At 39.9% G+C, this 20,434-nt stretch overlaps 1 protein-coding gene across 1 annotated transcript in view; it reads right to left on the bottom strand.

Annotated features, from left to right (window-relative positions):
• LOC140728413 (scavenger receptor cysteine-rich domain-containing protein DMBT1-like) overlaps positions 1 to 20,434 on the bottom strand; it is a 105,938-nt gene that overhangs the window by 27,060 nt on the left and 58,444 nt on the right. The window contains exons 5-7 of the mRNA XM_073047159.1: positions 18,170 to 18,481; positions 9,645 to 9,959; positions 6,161 to 6,475 (exon numbers count right to left, since the gene is read on the bottom strand). Coding sequence (XP_072903260.1) covers positions 6,161 to 6,475; positions 9,645 to 9,959; positions 18,170 to 18,481 — 942 coding nt within the window. The remainder of the gene's footprint in view (positions 1 to 6,160; positions 6,476 to 9,644; positions 9,960 to 18,169; positions 18,482 to 20,434) is intronic.

Genomic DNA, 20,434 nt, shown 5'->3' with positions numbered 1-20,434 from the left:
AACGCTATGGATTCTTAACTTGGTAAACAGCCTCATCTGTGGCACCTTGGAAAAGGCCTCTGAAAGCCCAAATATACAACAGCCACTGCATCCCCTTTACCTATCCTACTTGTAATCTCCTGAAAGCATTTCAACAGGTTCGTCAGGCAGTATTGTCCCTGAAGGAAACTATGCTGACTATCTTGTCCTGAGTCATCTCATCCTTAAGAATTGACTCTCACATGTTCCCAAACACTGAGGACAGGCTAACTGGTCTATAATTTACTTTCTGCTGCCTTCCTCCTTTCTTAACGAGTGGAGTGACATTTGAAGTTTTCCAGTCTTCTTGTACCATGCCAGAGACCAATGATTTCTGAAAGATAACTTCTAATGCCACCACAATATCTAATGCTGCCTCTTTCAGAACCTTTGGATTCAGTTCATCTGGTCCAGGCGACTTATGCATGTTTAGGTCTTTCAGCATTTGGAGCACCTTCTGTCTTGTACTAGTAGCTGAACCGACTTCTCTTCCTTCACACTCTACTACTTCAGTAATACTTCTAGCGGCTTCCAAAATGACGACTGATGCAAAATACTCATTTGGGTCATCAGCCATCACCTTGTTCCCCGTTGTAATTTCCACTGTCTTATTTTCTAGCGATCCTAAATCCACACTCATTTCTTTAACTTTCAAAATACTTGAAAAGAAACGTTGATATTATTTGCGAGCATGATTTCATATTTCAGCTTTCCCTTCTGATGATTTTTAGTTAATCTGTTTAGGTTTTTAAAAACGTCTCAATCCTCTATCTTCCCACTAATTTCTGTTTTGTTGTATGCCCTTTCTTTTGTTTTTAAAATAGTTTTGAATTTACTTGTTGCAGATGGTTGTACTATTTTAAATGACTATTCGGAATACATGTGTTCCTGCGCCTTCTCAGTCTTCCCAGAAATGCACGCCATTGCAGCTCTGGGGACATCACTGCCAGCAGCTCCTTTCAATTTACTTTGACGAACTCCGCTCGCATACCACTGCAATTTCTCTGACTCCACTGAAATACTGCTACATCGGACTTTACTTTTACACACCAAATTTTAAGGTGAAACATATTAAGATTACTGGTTCCTAAGGGTTATTTTACTTTAAGCTTCCTAAATACCTCTGGTTCATTACATAACACCCAATCCAGTAGAGCTGGTCCCCTAGTAGGTTCAACAATAAACTTCTCTAAAAAACAGTCTCTTAGGCATTCAACAAACCCAGCCTCTTGAGATCCATTACCAACTTGATTTTCCCAATCGATCTGCATGTTAACATCTCCCATGACTGCCATAATATTGCCTTTTTGACTCATCTTTTCTATTTCCTGTTGTAACCTGTGCTCCACCTCCCAGCCACTGTTGGGAAGTCTGTATATAACTACCGCAAACATCTTTTTACCCTTGCAATTTCTTAACTCAACCCACAAGGATTCGATATCTTCCAAATCCAATGTCTTACTACTGATTTGTTGCCATTCTTTACCAGTACAGCTACGCCAAAAATTCCACCTGCTTTTCACTTTGTCCGACATAACGTGTAAGATTGAACAGCCGTCCCAAGTACAACCATCCTTCAGCCACGATCCAGTGATGGCCACAACAACATAACTGGCAATCGGTAGTATTGCAACAAGATCATCCACCTTCTTTCTTATACTATGTGCATTTAGATACAACACCGTGAGTACGGTGTGACTTATCTGGCTCAAAACATTTCAAAAGCACAGGCACAACCTCTTTCTTAATATATATATGATCAAGCGTTTCCCTCCACTGCAAGTCATCTCCATAATTCCAAAGTCCTTTTTCACTGGTGAATACTGAAGCAAAGTATTCACTGAGAACCGACACTACCTCATCTAGCTCCGCGTACATGTTTCACTATCGCTCTTGATTAGTCCTATTTTTACAGTCTCATCCTCTTGCTTTTGACATACTTGTCGAATTCCTTGGGGTTTTCCTTAATCCTGCTCGGCAAGGCCAACTCACGGCCCCTTCTCCCTCTCTTAGTTTCATTCTTGAGCTCCTTCCTGGCATCCTTGTGATTTTCTACAGTTCTAACAGTCCCCAGTTTCTTGACACTTTCGTAAGCTTTTGTTATTTTCTTAACTAGATTTTCTACCTCATTTGTATACCATAGTTATTTTACCCTACTATTCGTTCCGAGCCTCAATGGAGCATACCTATACCGAAGGTCATGTAAATTTCCCTGAACATTTGTTACATGTTTTCCGTGCATTTCCCTGAGAACATCTCTCAATTTATTTTACCAAGTTCCTGCCTAAGAGCATCAAATTTCCCCCTACCCCAGTTAAGTGTTTTCCAAAATTGTCTGTTCCTATCCTTCTCCAGCGGGATGGTAAAGGAAATCGAGTTGTGATCACTACCTCCAAAATGCTCTCCCACCTAGAGATCTGACATCTGGCCATGTTCACTTCCCAAAATCAGACAAGGTACAGCGTTTTCTCAAGTTGGACTATGCTCATTTCTCGTGAGAAAACCTTTCTGAACACAGCTAACGAATTCCACACTGTCTAAACCTGTTGTTCTCAGGAGATGCCAGTCAATATTGGGAGAGTTAAAATTACCATTTGCAACAACCCAATTAATACTGCATCATTCAAAAACCTACCTCCCTATCAGCTCATAAATGTCTCTGCGAATACTGGGGCGTGGGTCCTTTAAAAAGCAAACAACCTGTAGAGTAATTACCCCCTTCCTGTTTCTGTCTGCAAGCCAGAATGACAGTGTAGGCAATTCATCAATGACTTCTCCTTTTCTGCAGTCGTGTTACTGTCCTTGATTAGCACTATCCTTGGTAGCACTCCCCTACCACTTTTGACCCCCCCCCCCGGTCTTTTCTTGAAACATCTAAAGCCTGGCACACTCAGCAACCATTCCTGCCCTTGGGATATCCAAGTCTTTCTCATATCCACAACATCATAATTCCACGTATTGATTCACGCTCTAAGTTCTTCTGCCTTGCTTATTTTACACCTTGAATTAAAATCGAAACATCTCAAACCATCTGGATGAGTGTTTCTTTGCCCTATCATCTGCTTATATTTTTTCATAGATTTCCGACATGCTGCCACTATTTGCGCACCAACCGCCTCATCCTCTGCCTCTTCACTTCGGTTCCCACCCCATTACCTGACTATTCAGTTTGTGTAGCCGATGAAGATGATATGGAACTCAGGGTGGTTTATTTAAAAACAGTGATCAGCGATTCATATTACAGGAAAATTGCAAGGATATGATATATATATATATATATATATATATATATATAAATTTATTGGCTATCTGTGGTAGAACGAATCGGAGAGTCATAGTCTCGATACGTATTTTGATAATAAATCACTTTCAATCTCTCAATCTTTTTATCCGACTTCAATATAGGTTGACAACTGCCAAAGTGATTTATGAAATTCACAGTGACCAAATCTCACTTTACGACCCTATGCTTCCCTGTCAATTTGACATTTGTTTATAGTTCATGTTTTCTTAAAATACGCTTTTGTATTGAACATACAGTGGCATGCAAAATTTCTGCACCCCTTGTCAAAATTTCTGTTACGGTGAATAGCTAAGCGAGTAAAAGATGACTCGATTTCCAAAAGACATAAAATTAAAGAAGACACATTCCTTTAATATTTTGAGCAAGATTACTTTTTTATTTCCATCTTTTACAGTCTAAAAATGGGAAAAATGAGGAAATGGGCATGAAGCAAAGGTTTGCGCACCCTTCATGAGCAGTACTTAATCTTACCCCCATTGTCAAATATCACACCTTGTACATGCTTTCCGTAGCTAGCTAAAAGTCTTTCAATTCTTGTTTGGAGAAATTTCGCCCATTCTTCCTCACAAAAGATTTCTACTTCTATGAGACTCTTGGGTCGTATTGCATGCACAGCTCTTTTGAGGTCTATCCACAGATTTTCGCTGATGTTTAGGTCAGGGGACTGTGAGGGTCATAGCAAGACCTTCATCTTGCGCCTCTTGAGTTAGTCCATTATGGATTTGGAAGCGTGTTTAGGATCATTATCCTGTTGTAGAATCCACCCTCTTTTCATCTTCAGCTGTTTTACCGACGGTGTGATGTTTGCTTCCAGAATTTGCTGGTTTTTAATTGAATTCATCGTTCCTTCTGCCAGTGGAATATTCCCCGTACCACTGGCTGCAACACAAGCCCAAAGCATGATCGATCACCCCCGTGCTTAACAGTTGGAGAGGTATTCTTTTAATAAAATTCTGCACCTTTTTTTCTCCAAGCATACCTTAGCACATTGCGACCAAACTTCAGCATCAGAAGTTTGCAAACGAACATGTAAACAAGCCTGATGCAGTTTGGAAACATGTCCTGTGTATTGATGAAGTTAAAGTAGAACTTTTTGGCCGCATCATCGGAAGTCTGTGGGTAGACCTCTGAAGAGCATGCAAGCTGACCCAAGAATCTCACAGAAATAGAAGCTGTTTTCAAGGAAGAATTGGTGAAAATAACCCAAACAAGATTTGAAAAATACTTTAGCCGGCTACAAAATGCGTTTATAAGCTGTGATTCTTGCCAAAGGGGGTGTTATTAAGTACTGAACATGTAAGGTGCCCAAAATTGTTTTTAGGCCCCTTTCCCTTTTTTAGCTATTTTGAAACTGTAGACGATGGAAATAAAAAAGTGATCTTGCTTAACGTATTAAAGAAATATGTCATCATTAACTTTATGCCTTTTGGAAATCAGGTTATTATTTAATTGCTTAGCTATTCACAGCAACAGAAATTTTGAACCGGGGTGCCCACACTTTTGCATGCCACTGTATCTATGCACCGAACTATACTTTTTTTAAAAAAATAACAACAATTACATCTGCATGGATATCGCCAACGACTTTTGTTGCACTACAGCAAAACGGTACGTCTAGACAAACAAGAATTTATCGAACGACTGATTTTGATTCAGGATTCATACGACAAAGCGAATGCGTTCAGACACTGCCTGTGATACGCAGTGATGCACGAATAAAAAAGTTCATTTGAAAACATTAGTGCACACGGACACAGATAACCTTAACTCAATGAAGTACTTAGCCGGCAGATCCGCGAACAATTATTGGATAAGCTGTCATAGCGCTTAGCATCGCATTTGCAGATTTAGCTGTATATCCAATCCGTTATGTATCGGATCACAAATGATCCTGTCCCTCAGTAGCATCGCATTCTGTTACTTCTTACTCGGATCATCTGATTTCGAAACGCATTGGCTTTATTTACTTGTCTGACTTCAATATCTGCGTTTTCTTTCCCTTCCCTTCTGGTTGAGCAACTTCGTCACTTATCATTCTCCCTGCATCAATCGAAATCTGGCCGACTCCCTAATATAGACAACTCATCAGAGATTTACCGTGCTTCAGTATTTTGAGAATTTGTCATTTTTGACATATTCCAGCGAACTCCAACATGCATTACGCTAACTCTGATATTTAAGCAGTCGTAATAGTGAAAAATTAACAGTTCTCTAAAATTCACATCTTCCTCCTCTCACCACCACTTTGCAAACTCACACATCTGAATTCCACCTGTGCTCACTGAAATGCTTGAATTCCACTTTCAATTTTAAGGCGTATTCGCTATCATTTCCACATCACATAATAAGGCCTTGCTTGAAAACTCTGCGATAGATAAGATAAATCTCATATCAATTGGCTGATTACATCCATGGTAACGGAATAATCAAGTTTTCCTCATCTGTCGCACTGCAGGACACACACGTTCGGCATACAGTGAAGCAGACTGAATGCGATATCTGTACGGGTTTTGTCTTTTCTTGTCCGAAAGATGTGGCTTTCATTTGTACCTAGATTTTCATTCACCTAACAACGTTGTGTCTTGTAAATTCCCTCTGATATCGAAATAAATTGTACAGCCTGCGGGACGGTGCTCCAGATGGATTTCTGAGTATGTAGTGGGATGCAGGTGCAATATAAAATTGAAATCCTGAAAAAGGGGAGTTGATTGTCATTGCCCACATGACCATTTAGCCAAATATATATTTGTATAACGCAATGACTCTTCATTTCTCGATTTATTATTAATCGTGACACCAGTTTACATATTTCTATTGCCAACTTTTAACAATATTTACCTGAACACAGGACACCAACGTCCGTGGTGTCAGAGGAAAACCGTTTCGACATGGAGCTCTTGCAGTTTTGGAGGTGTGACTCGTTTCCTTCACATTGAACATCCGTCACCAACACGGGCCGTTCATTCTCTCTATACTTTGAGAAGTTGTAGGCAGATATCGCGGAGCCGCAACGCAGTTGTCTGCAGACAACATTTGTTTCTTTGCTGGTCCAAAATTTATGATGCACTCTACGCCAGGTACCATTGTCATACACCTCCACTCGGCCATCGCAGCGGCTTCCCCCATCGTTCAGTCTCAAGGACCAACTTTCATCTACAATATCGAAAAAAAACGGGTAAAAAAGTTAGTATCAATCCAAAGCATTCTACACATTCTCAGCTATTACCTGCAAAACATGTTTTATATATGCATTTCCCAAAAGTTACTGAGAATGCGAGCAATATCAGTAAACGTCATCGGTCATAATTAGAGCCATAATAGATATTTCTGTAGTTTATGGCAGAAAACTGGACGAAAGACATGTGGTAATGTACGTATTCCAATACCTCACCAACTCTTCTGTGTTGACGTGGACGGGTCTTTCGGAAGTTTCTTTATTTTGTTACCTGACAGCAAAGTCAAGCATCCCAGAACGGACTTGCTACTTCTCTGTGTTGGGTTGGGGTGGTGGGGGAGCGGAGAGTAAGGAAAAAATCACACAGACGAAAATATGCCACGCCTTTTCTCTTTGAAATGAAGTGGAATAAGTTGTGAAGCGATTGAAATGTACAAGATGACAAGAGCGTTCTGTAGAGTCGACAGATAGAGACTTCTCACAATGGACGAAATGACGAACACAATTAGGCCTAATTATAATGTGGTTGGATAAACACATAGCGGCGCTGTCAGAGGTAAATCCTTGACAGAGAGTGGCATGTACGTGGAACGGCCTGCTACTGGTGTAGATAGAGGCTGATGCATCAGGGATTTTGAATAAACTCTTAAATGGGCACATGGATGGTAGAAAAATTGGACTTTTGTGCAACAAGGAACGAGTAGACTAATTTTAGTTTAGGATTTAAAAAGTCGGTTAATATCGTGGGCCGAAGGGAGAGTGCCGTGCCGCAGTGTTCTATGTTCTATGAAACAATGTCAGATTTTCTTCTTACTCAGCCAGTTTAAATGCGGTCCTCACCGCAGAAATCCACACCAGGCTTACTTCCCTCACAGGAAAATATCCACTCACAGGAGACCTTGCCCACGCCCAGGATTACGGCTGCACAGGTGGAAGGTCAACTGAGGAAGATCTGTACCAGCAAGGCGGCTGGACCGGATGGAGTTTCCCCACGATTACTGAGGGCCTGTGCGACTGAGCTGGGAGAACCACTACAGCGCATCTTCAACATGAGCCTGGAGCAGAGAAGAGTACCCAGACAGTGGAAAACATCCTGTATTGTCCCGGTACCGAAGAAACCACAACCAAAGGAGTTGAATGACTTCAGACCTGTTGCCTTGACGTCGCACGTGATGAAGACCATGGAGCGGCTGATAATACAGAATCTGAGGCCACAAACCAGGCACGCCCAGGATCCTCTTCAGTTTGCGTATAAGGAGAAGGTGGGAGTGGAGGATGCTATCACGTATTTGCTGCACAAATCACTCTCTCACCTAGATGGGGTCAGTTGTGCTGTGAGGATTACATTCCTTGACTTCTCTAGTGCCTTTAACACCATCCAGCCCAAGATCTTAAGGCACAAACTAACGGAGATGGGAGTAGACTCTCACATGGTGGATTGGATAGTGGACTACTTGGCAGATAGACCTCAGTATGTGCGGTTGGGAGACTGTAGATCTGACACGGTGGTCAGCAGCACAGGAGCGCCGCAGGGAACCGTACTCTCTCCGGTCCTGTTCACCCTGTACACATCAGACTTCCAATATAACTCGGAGTCCTGCCATGTGCAGAAGTTCGCTGATGACACGGCCATAGTGGGGTGTGTCAGGAATGGACAGGAGGAGGAGTATAGGAAACTGATACAGGACTTTGTGATATGGTGCAACTCAAACTACCTGCGTCTCAATATCACCAAGACCAAGGAGATGGTGGTGGACTTTAGGAGATCTAGGCCTCATATGGAGCCAGTGATCATTAATGGAGAATGTGTGGAGCAGGTTAAGACCTACAAGTATCTGGGAGTACAGTTAGACGAGAAGCTAGACTGGACTGCCAACACAGATGCCTTGTGCAGGAAGGCACAGAGTCGACTGTACTTCCTTAGAAGGTTGGCGACATTCAATGTCCGTAGTGAGATGCTGAAGATGTTCTACAGGTCAGTTGTGGAGAGCGCCCTCTTCTTTCTGGTGGCGTGTTGGGGAGGAAGCATTAAGAAGAGGGACGCCTCACGTCTTAATAAGCTGGTAAGGAAGGCGGGCTCTGTCGTGGGCAAAGTACTGGAGAGTTTAACATCGGTAGCTGAGCGAAGGGCGCTGAGTAGGCTACGGTCAATTATGGAAAACTCTGAACATCCTCTACATAGCACCATCCAGAGACAGAGAAGCAGTTTCAGCAACAGGTTACTATCGATGCAATGCTCCTCAGACAGGATGAAGAGGTCAATACTCCCCAATGCCATTAGGCTTTACAATTCAACCGCCAGGACTTAAGAACTTTTTAAAAGCTATTATTAATGCTTTTTGAGATAGTGATTTAGATGCATATCATATTTTTTACTGAGTTAAATATTGTATGTAATTAGTTTTGCTACAACAAGTGTATGGGACATTGGAAAAAAGTTGAATTTCCCCATGGGGATGAATAAAGTATCTATCTATCTATCTATCTATCTATCTATCTATCTATCTATCTATCTATCTATCTATCTATCTATCTTCCTCTGGCATTGCTTCTCATCACCGTTACAATAAAATCTATCACAAAAGTAGCCTCTGCGCAAATATTACTTTTCCCTTTGCGTATTTCACATCGTGCCAAATTCTTCTTTCCTACTATTTCAATTGTCACCATCCTTCTTCTTTTTGTGAGCAAACACAAGGAAATCTGCAGATGCTGGAAATTCAAACAACACACACAAAATGCTGGTGGAACACAGCAGGCCAGGCAGCATCTATAAGGAGAAGCACTATTGACGTTTCGTCCTGACGAAGGGTTCTCGGACCGACAGTACTTCTCCTTATAGATGCTGCCTGGTCTGCTGTGTTTCACCAGCATTTTGTGTGCGTTGTTCTTCTTTTTGTGCAATTATTCTCTAAACATCAGAAAATATGACCTGTATACTAAAGTTTCGTCTATTCGTAATATAACGGAAATAGCATCGTAGACTATCATTGGGAAACAAGGGAACGCCAACCAGCAGCTTCATATCAAAACCATGCTTGGTCGCCACTAAATGCAGTGAGTTTCAATTGGTTAAAAGACCACCGTTCTGAATATCTCTACAAACAAAGAACAGTTTGTTTCAGTCATACGTTCACTGTGACTCACCAGTGCAGATAAGACTGGCGTCATTCCCATGAGAGCAGCTAATCTGATCCCAGGCTGAGACTTGACAATCAGCTAATCGGGTCTCGTTTCCCAGACAGCGGTAGTTATCTCTCCACATCAGTCCGTTTCCTTTGCCGAAGTAAGCACCCTTGGGAGTTGCTTTAACTGCACCGCACTGTAACTGTTCGCAGACCACACTTGCATCTTCCAGGCTGAAGTACTCATCACAAAGTGTCCCCCACAGGTCTCCATGCTGTACTTCCACACGGCCAGAGCATCTGTTCTCCCCGCTAACCAGTCGTGGTCCATCCTTCCCTGTTTTAGTAATAAATAAATACAGTTAATTTCTCCCATTAGCAAAGCAGAGGAAACGAATACAACAAAAACAAGTGTTTGTTTCATCATCTGCATAACTGGACCGCCTTCCAGCTGTGACTTTGCAGTATAGGTGAACGAAAGGCAATGCACTGAATGCAGCCTTGTTTTACACTTCTTTGTCTCTGGATCATCTATTCCCGATATATGAATATTATTTTTTCTAAACATCTGCTGAGGTTCGGGATGGAATCCGGTCCCTTTGTATATTTAACACAGTAACAACCATTTCTGCAAACATGAAGCCGAATCCGTAATGAGTTCGGTTCGTTCAATGAATGTTATACAGCACACGTCCTTTAACTAATGGTCCATAATTTCAGGATCTTTGACATGTATGTACATTCTTTTCTACCAAGTAGAACATCTCGCTGAGCAACACCATATTCCATGGGCAATGTTGTTGACCAATCCGTTGTTGGTATGTAGCGTTCACAAACCACTTTGCTTGTCCACACTGTTTACTTTATTCTTATTTTATTTCCTTCAGCTCATGATGTTAAATCCTGATGGCCGGTCATCGCCAAGTACACACATTTCACAATTGCTAGGAACTTTGAGACTATTCCAGTGGTGTTTAGTATTGTGCCTTTCTAGAGATATACACAAATATTGATGTGAATGCCTAATTGTTGTTATTACGTTGATCAATTGATTACAATTACTGTTATTACGTTGTGACTTTAGGGTGATAACAACTGCAATATTGGGACAGTACAAGTCCTATTCATGTTCCAAAGTCTTTCAATTTTCTCTTTCAATTCAGTATATTTCTGGTATTTTTCACTTATTGATTTCCATACGGAATGGTTATATCTATTAAGTCAGTGGTTCTTTAATATTTATCCTGTAATATTGTATGCAGTCTGTTATTATAGAGTGTTCTATTTGTAATAATAGACCGGTCGTAATATCATTCATACGACTCTGCCTCTAAAACAAGTTTAGGCTTGTACTTATAGCAAAGTATTTTTTATGTATTTGTATTTTATAGCAAAAAAGAATTGGCGACTGACGTCTGCCACTTAATTATGCATGTATAAATAACCAGATTGGGTTAAACAGATGCAGGATCCTGTAATTTGTTCCAATGTTCTGTTCTGGAATTTTCTCCATTTGCCAACTACGATTTTATAGTTTTGATATTTCCAGCGTTAATCACCTTGTCCTCTATTGACACAAGAACAGAATTCAAAATCTGTTGCAGGCATTCGACTTATCCTTTTGTAAGTCTAGTCTTCTCAGATTGTGGTGATGTCTTCCATATACAGTCATGATCATCCATTGGCCTACTTTCTTGAATAGAGATAATTTTCTCATTGTTCTGTGTTGTTCATTCATTTAAGTTTAGCGTGTATGCTTCGTGCCAGAATTACATATGATTGAGGTCGGTGCAAAATCCTGCTTTCCTTAGAAGTTTTATCTGACTGTTACGTTGCATTTTATGCCTGCTATTGTTCTTCCTGCTTCGATAACCATATAACAATTAAAGCACGGTAACGGGCCATCACGGCTCCAGGTCCGTGCCGAACGCTTACTCTCACCTAGTCCCACTGGCCCGCACTCAGCCCATGACCCTCCATTCATTTCTTGCCCATATACCTATCCATTTTTTTTAAATGACAATATTGAACCTACCTCTACCACTTCCACTGGAAGCTCGTTCCACACAGCTAGCACCCTCTGAGTAAAGAAATTCCCCCTCGTGTTACCCTTAAACTTTTGCCCCCGAACTCTCAACTCATGTCCTCTTGTTTGAATCTCCTGTACTCTCAAAGGAAAAAAAAACATCAACTTCAACTCTATCTGTCCAACTCATAATTTTAAATACCTCTATCAAGTCTCCCCTCAACCTTCTACATTCCAAAAAATAAAGACCTAACTTGTTCAACCTTTTCCTGTAACTTAGGTGCTGAAACCCAGTTAAATTTCTAGTAAATTTTCTCTGTACTCTCTCTATTTTGTTGAAATCTTCCTATAATTCGGTTACCAGAACCGTACACAATACTCCAAATTAGGCATAACCAATGCCGTGTACAATTTTAACATTACATCACAAATCCTAAAGTCAGTGCTCTGATTTATAAAGGCCAGCATACCAAAAACTTTCTTCATAACCCTATCCACATGAGATTCCACCTTCAGCGAACTGTGTATCATTACCCCTAGATCACTCTGTTCTACTGCATTCTTCAGAGCCCTACCATTTACCATGTATGTACTATTAGGATTACTCCTACCAAACTGCAGCACCTCACACTTATCAGCATTAAACTCCATCTGCCATCGTTCAACCCACTCTTCTAACTGGCCTAAATCTCTCTGCAAGCTTTGAAAACTTACTTCATTATCCACAACGCCAGCTACCTAAGTATTATCTGCATACTTATTAATCCAATTTACCTCCCCATCATCCAGATTATTAATGGATATGACAAAAAAACATTGTACCCAGTACAGATCCCTGAGGAACACCACTAGTCACCGGATTCCCAACTTGACAAACCGTTATCCGCCACTAATTTGTAGCATCTCCCATCCAGCCAATGTTGAATCCATTTTACTACTACAATATTAATACTTAACGATTGAACCTTCCTAACTAGTCTTCCATGCAGAACTTTGTCAAAGGCCTTACTGAAGTCCATATAGACAACATCCACTACTTTACCCTCGTCAACTTTCCTCGTAACCTCTTCAAAAATTCAATAAGATTTGTCAAACATGACCTTCCACGCACAAATCCATGCTGACTGTTCCTTATCAGAACCTGTCTACCCAGATAATTATATATATACCAGCTCTAAGAATATTTTCCATTAATTTACCCACCACTGACGTCAAACTGACAGGCCTATAATTGCAAGGTTTACTCTTTGAACCCTTTTTAAACAATTGAACCACATGATCAATATGCCAATCCTCCGACACCCTCCCCATTTCTAATGACATTTGAAATATTTCTGTCAGAGCCCCTGCTATTTCTACACTAACTTCCTTCAAGGTCCTAGGAGATATCCTGTCAGGACCCGGAGCTTTATCCACATTTATATTCCTTAAAAACGCCTGTACTTCCTCCTCTTTAATCGTCATAGTTTCCATAACTTCCCTACTTGTTTCCCTTACCTTACACAATTCAATATTGTTCTGCTCAGTGAATACCAAATAAAAGAAATTGTTTAAAATCTTCCCCCATCTCTTTTGGCTACACACATATCTATCCACTCTGATTCTCTAAGGGACCAATTTTATCCCTCACTATCCTTTTACTATTAATATAACTGTAGAAACCCTTCGGATTTTTTTCGCCCTACTTGCCAGAGCAACCTCATATCTTCTTTTAGCTTTTCTAATTTCTTTCTTAAGATTCTTCTTACATTCTTTATATTCCTCGGGAACCTGATTTACTCCTTGCTGCCTATATTCACTGTAGATATCTCTTCTTTTTCCTAACCAAGTTTCCAATATCTTTTGATATTGTGTCTCTCTCAATCCTTTAACCTTTCCTATCAACCTAACAGGAACATAAAGATTCTTTACCCTCAGAATTTCACCTTTAAATGACCTCCTCTATTACATCCTTTCCATAAAAGAAAAGTGCCAATCCACTCCTTCTATATTCTTTCGCATCTCCTCAAAGTTAGCAGTTCCCTAATCAAAAATCTCAACCTGGGTCCAGTCCTATCCTTCTCCATAATTATATTGAAATTAATGGCATTGTGATCACTGTGCCCAAAGTGCTCCCCAATACATACCTCCGTCATCTGACCTATTCCATTCCCTAACAAAAGATCCAACACTGTCCCTTCTCTAGTTGGTACTTCTATGTATTGCTGCAAAAACTATCCTGCACACATTTTACAAACTCAAACCATCCATCCCTTTTTCAGTATTGACTTCCCAGTCTATGTGTGGAAAATTACCACCCTGTGCTTACTACAAATATCTGCTATCTCCTTGCAAATTCACTGCTCCAATTCTCGTTCCCAATTAGGTGGTCTATAATACACCCCTATAAGTTTCCCCTTCCTCAATTCCACCCAAAAAGCCTTTCTAGACGAACCCTCTAATTGTCCTCGAGTCCTACGTATTGATAATAAAGGTTCGTTTGAGTGTACAGCGTTTTCTAAAATCTGATAGTTTAGTTGTTACTTTTTCTTTGTAAGTTTTCCAGATCGGTTTCCAACCAACATATGATGTCACAGAGTACGTTAATATGGGCATTGCAAAAACGTGAAATGCCCTCTTTATGCTTTCACTGCTGAGCGCAGCTGTATGATTTTCTTAAGCTTTCCAGTGTATGCCACTGAGCCGTTCCCTTTTCACAATATGATTTATTTTCTTCGCTTACTAATAGCCCAGGCACTTACATGTGTCGTATTCATACATCTTTTGTATTGTAGCCTGTTCTTCTATTTTCTATTGCATTATATCTATTGCATCCTTCTTTATGTTTCGTGTTCTCAATATACCTAGCCAAAAGATCATATTTATATCTTTAGAAAATGGTATTACTATTTGCGTTAAATGCTTTAGCTTTCAAGATGGAGGAGCGAATAACTTCAAATTGTCTATGTATCAATGCATGTAGTTCATTATTATTTGCGCTCAGGTCAAGCTGGTAAAATCTGAGGTACTGGCATAGCAAAATATAATCATTTCTCAATTACGAGAACTTTCGTATTGTTCCAGTGGTGTTTAATACTATTGATCTCTGAAGTTTTACACATATTGTTCTGTGAACCAAATAGTATCATGCTGCTGTGTCGTAACTTTCTGATTATACCAGCTGTAGATATTATTATTGAGGCAACATATACCCTGTTAATGTTGCATAGACTTTCAATTCCATCTTTTAATTCAGCATATTCCTGCAGTTTAACTCCTATTGATTTCTGTATATTACAAACGTATGTGTTTGGAATGACTGTATCTATTAAGTAAGCTGTCCATGCTTGTCGCTTTTCACGTCGATTGCCAATGATTTTGAAAGTAAAATTGATGGCTTTGTAGCAGAATTTGCAGCTGATACGAAAGTAAGTGGAGTGGTAGGTAGTACTGATGAAATAATACGATTGCAGATGGACTTAGACAAATTGGAAGAATGAGCAAGAAATGGCAGATGGAAAACAGTGTTGGGTAATGCATGATCTTGCATTTTGATAAAAGGAACAGAAGTGCAGAAGTGCAGCTTAGGGTTCATCGGGTAAGACTCGTAGAAGATTAATTTATAGGTTGAGTCTGTGGTAAAGAAGGCCAATGCAATGTTGACATTCATTTCAAGGGGAATAGAATACAAAAACAAAGAGATAATGCTGAGCCTTTATGAGACACCGGTCAAGCTGCATTTGCAGTATTGTCAACAGATTTATGCCCCATATCTCAGAGAGGATGTCGTCATTGGAGAATGTCCAGAGGAAATTCGCCAGGATGATTCCAGACGGAAATAGGTGAACGTGTGAGGAGCATTTGGCAACTTCTGCACTCACCAGAATTTAGGAGAATCTGAGATTGGGTGGAGGGGGTCGGGTTCTTAATGAAACCTACCGGATATTGAAAGGATTCGATAACGTGGATGTGCAGAGAATGATTGCTATGGTGGTGGTTTCCAGTCTGAGAGGGTACAGCCTCAAAATTGAGAGGTGACTCTTTCGAACCGTGGTAAGCAGGATCCTTTTAAAGACAGAGAGTAGTGAAATGTGGAATCGTCTGCCAGAGAAAACTGTGGAAGCCGCAGTTTTATTTATATTTAAAGTGAACAATTGATAGATTCTTGATTGGTCATGACCACAAAGGAGAAGGCAGCTGTAATGGTTTGAGCGGGGTCCGGGGTCAAGCATGATGCATGTCAGTGAAATGTCAATGAAATGAATGACCGACTTCTGCTTATATTCTTATGGTCTTATCAAACATAGCATCACTTTGAACAATGAACCGAGTTCAATATTGAATGCTCACAGAAAGGTGCAATGGAGCTAGTATAATAAAAAAAACAAGCAGCAAGATATAACACAAACAATAGATGAATATAAAATAATCTCCATATCTGGGACTTCGGCAAACAAAGAAAATAGATCACATTGCGATGAAGAGGAAGGTTTAAATTGAATTTACTTCATGACTCGCGTATATTAATTGCTGATATGATGAATATATTGACTGAATATATTAATAAATATATTGAATGGATCCCAGCATTTTCAAATGGTCCTTTTTCAAAATTAAGATAAATTAAGTGTGCATACTTGTAGATCACTGAATAATTGTCTATACTTCTTCAGCTTATAAAAGAAGAAATTCATCTCGTTATGTTTTCCGGAGAATGTGTATTATTTTTAGTTTCTGATTTGTTATGATGTTTTTGAAATTCCTTCTATGGATGTTGATTATAATTTTCAATGATAATTGCATTTTTCCTGAACGTGTGTATGTATTGATGTATTGATTGTTTGATCGATTTACCTAACGACGTCTGTGTATCTATATATCTGTCTATTTATTTATCCTAGCGCAGAAAACATTCTCAGAGCAATTTAATGCAAATTGGCAATAATAAAACTATCCACACAGTCTTATTTCCCCACTACTTCCCTTCTGTCGAACAACATTGAATACACAGTTACAGGGTTTGATTACTAATCGATCGCATTCTAAACTAAAATAGCATAATGCATAATTTACTTGGTTTAAATTTCACCCTCTTTTAGTAGACACAACACGCATTCAGATTTAGCCTTTTACTGTCGCCATACTATTTCATTTTAAATTGATGTGGATTTGTTTTTTTTAATTTTCTTGAATCATTTTGAAGGTATATTAGTACGTTTATTCTCTTGTCTGCTAAAATCTTCATCGATTCCCAAGCCGCATTCAGGTGTTTAGAAAGTTTCTCAACGAAATTAGCGGTTCCCCGTCCTGGTAGAAATCTGCAGGGTACTCACAAGCCATCTCTTGTTCAAGTATTGACTCTGTCATTGATTTCGTTTTCTTAGCCACTTTGTTTCATCATTGTTGACGTCATTATGCTTAAGTCTGCAGCGCGAAACTCCGATTGCAATGACACACTGTGTCCCGACGCGATAATTCCTCTACACTGAAATGGACAGATTTCCCCAAACCAAGGCTTTCTACTTCTCTACCAAATGTTCCATAAATTCTCTTGCATAGTTCCTTTCCCAAGGAAGGTAAAACTTATTCAACGTTAACAAATATCATTACATTCATGAAGATACGAAATAAATTTAATTGCGACAACCATGATGAAAAGCAACGGCGTTACTTGTTACATCTCTTTCTTGAGAAGAATACGAAGTCTGTTGAATACTTCAGCATTTAGCTCATTTTGCATCTGTTGTCGGCGATTTATCAGAGTTTTGGGTCGGAAGTGATTTTCCAACTTTTATTTCATTTTCTTCATTTCGTCATTATGTATTCTCTGATTTAATTTGAATGATGTTTTCCGAAGATGTTCACCATCTGTTTCCCGTATAGTGTAATACAATTTCTGTAGTAAAAGCATTAGTTAACATCCTGGAATTCTCTTATTTTTATTTGCAGTAGTTTGTTTTATTATTTATAATAGTGTTGCAGGGCTGACACATTGTATCCCGCAAGCCTGTAAACCCATAGCAAACTTCGGCATTTCACGTATTTACTCGCACCCCTTTCTTTCCATTTTACTGAAAATAATATTATGTATCAGTTCTGCTGAATTCCGTATGTTGCCCGTATCTCTTCAGTCGTCCATCCGAGCTTGTTTTATTTTCTTTCAGGCAAATCCCCTATGATTATGGAACTTCGGCGCTCTGATGCTGAAATACTTTGATAATATACCAACTTCCATTATTGTACGCTATCGTAATTTATGCGTTAGGCTTTGAAGGCTGATCCATGCTTCATCAGATCTAAGTTTCCAAATAGATGTATTCTTAATTTTCTCCTACAGAATCCCGCATGGAACTCAATAATTAATGTTAAACAATGCGAAATTCTTCAGGTCCACACTTCAAACCCGAAATTGTCGATTATTCTCACAACAATATCACACCGAACGGAACTACAATTTAGACATCTTCAATAAGAAGAATTTTTGATAACTTGCTTTTGAATTACAAGTGCCATCAAGGTTTTCAGATTGATTTAGTACTCACCAGAACAGATTAGACTGACATCATTCGTGTGTGTGCAACCATGATTCCTTGAAGAAAATGAACAGTCCTGAAGGCTTGACTCATTACCCCGACAGTTAAGTACACCGTTCAGTATAGTTCCACTCCCCGCTCCAAAATGGGCCCCACTGAGCACAGAGACAGCGGCTCCGCATTGAAGCTGATGGCACACCACATTGGCATCTTTCACGTCCCAGTGCAGGTCACACACCGTTTCCCAGGTTTTCCCAAAGAGTACCTCCAGTCTTCCTGAGCATTGGTCATGCCCGGATTGCAATCTTGGAACTCTGTGACCTGAAAAAAAAAGATGGAAAGGATAGTAGTAATAATGACAATAATAACAACGTGCAGTCAAATCCAATTGAGTTCAGATTATTTCAGATTCCGATTTCATTGGGATTCAAATTTCATCTCATGCAGATGATATGCTTTTCTTCCTCGTTTCTGCACCGCAATAATTTGGTACTGGTAGATTAATTTCAGCACCATAGCGATCAGACTTTACTCATATTTTACAAGCTGATGTTGTGTCTCAGCAAAGCAATTGCGACAGTCATGATAGGAATTATTCTCGATTCCGAGTTGAACAATCTTTCTGCGGTAAGTGTATTCAGCCGGTTTGCCCACTTGTCGACTTTACCGACTTTCACATCTGGATACCAGTATACCGTCGGCGGCCTCATTTCTCTTTTTCCAAATTAATTTGGGACAAATACTAATCCTTAAATAAACCATTTCCATGGCGTTACGTCAGATCTCTGCTATCCCACGACTGAAGTCCCTGCAAGAATTAATATGAGTTTTCTTGATTAGCGTTCAATGAAGCCATTTCCGATTATGAAACCCGCTCTGTAATATGAGGAAAATGTTTTCGGTGTTACTACACTAATTTTGTTCAGATGCTGACGCCATATCCTACTTCTGCGTCTATTTTTTTTAAAACCGTTGTAAGCTAACATCTCCATTATCTTCGCTAAAAATACTCTCATCTTGTCCATATTTCTTATAACTCAAGCTGTCTAGTTCAATCAAAAATCCATCTGATTCTTCTCTGCACCCTCTCTAGCATAAGACCGTCTTTGCAGTAGCGTAGAGATCAGAGCCGCACTCAACACTAAACGTACATTCGGACCGACATCGGGCACATCAGTAATCTGACGACCCACAATTGTGCTCAAATCCCCGACCGATGAGGGAAAGTACACCAGATGGCTTCCACACAACCCCATTTGTGTTGTCACTTTCAGTGAATCAATTACTTGCTCTCTCTATTCAATAACACCCCTCAAGATCTATTAATTCACTATATATATCTTACGCTGGTTTAAATTCTATATATATTACACTTCGCGCCCATCTGAGTTAATTTTCAACTACCAGTCCCCTGCACATCTTTCAATTTAATCCAGATCGTGATGTACAGATGTACCGCTTTCTTAACAATTCACAGTGCCAGCAATTTTGATGCCATCCACAAACTTCTATGTCATTCCACCCGGATTGTTATCCAAGTCTTTAATATACTACAATAACCGGTACAAGGAAAATACTGTTCTCCGTTCTCAAAACTGAATGAACAACCCTCTATCACCACCCTTTCTGTCCTATCACCAATAAGAGTTTATATACAAATAACTACCTCACTCTTTAACCTCTTGGTCTATCCTGCCATGCAGGTCCTCGCCAAAGACTTATGTTATGTCTATGGAGAAAATATTTACCGCCTTGCGCTCGTCAATTGACTTGATTCGCTTTTCAAGAAGAAAAAAAATACTCGAGCAAATTCAATGTGTATTGTTTTCCCCCAAGACAAAGCCAATCTGGTTATCCCAGATGCAGAGCGTTATCGTCACAGAAACCATTCTTAGAAACGTACATTTCGCTGGAGGAAGGATCATCAGTACTTAGTTCCTTGGCTTATTTCTGCGTCCTTTGTAATAGCAAGACATTATTGGCCAGCCTGCAATCTTCTGCTGCCTCACACACGACTGAAAAATGTACACACATATTCGCAGTTTCTTCACGTTACCCACAACGAGCATGGAGAGCGTTCAAAAACTTACAAAAGGTATTTTTTAACAACGCACTAGATCGGGGTAGTGGAAAGTCATCTTCCTTGGCAGAGACGTGGGTTATTAATGCAATGAAGCAGAAATGCCAATGGATTTCAATACTCAAGAAGAGAGCTCACCTGAAGGAGATATAAACATTGGGACATTCCAGATGTCCTTCACTCTCTGCCAGGGC

Source organism: Hemitrygon akajei, chromosome 1 (genome assembly GCF_048418815.1).
Source record: "Hemitrygon akajei chromosome 1, sHemAka1.3, whole genome shotgun sequence".
Classification (NCBI taxonomy): domain Eukaryota; kingdom Metazoa; phylum Chordata; class Chondrichthyes; order Myliobatiformes; family Dasyatidae; genus Hemitrygon; species Hemitrygon akajei.
Note: the sequence above shows the minus strand (reverse complement) of the source record. Positions and strands in the feature narration are given on the sequence as shown.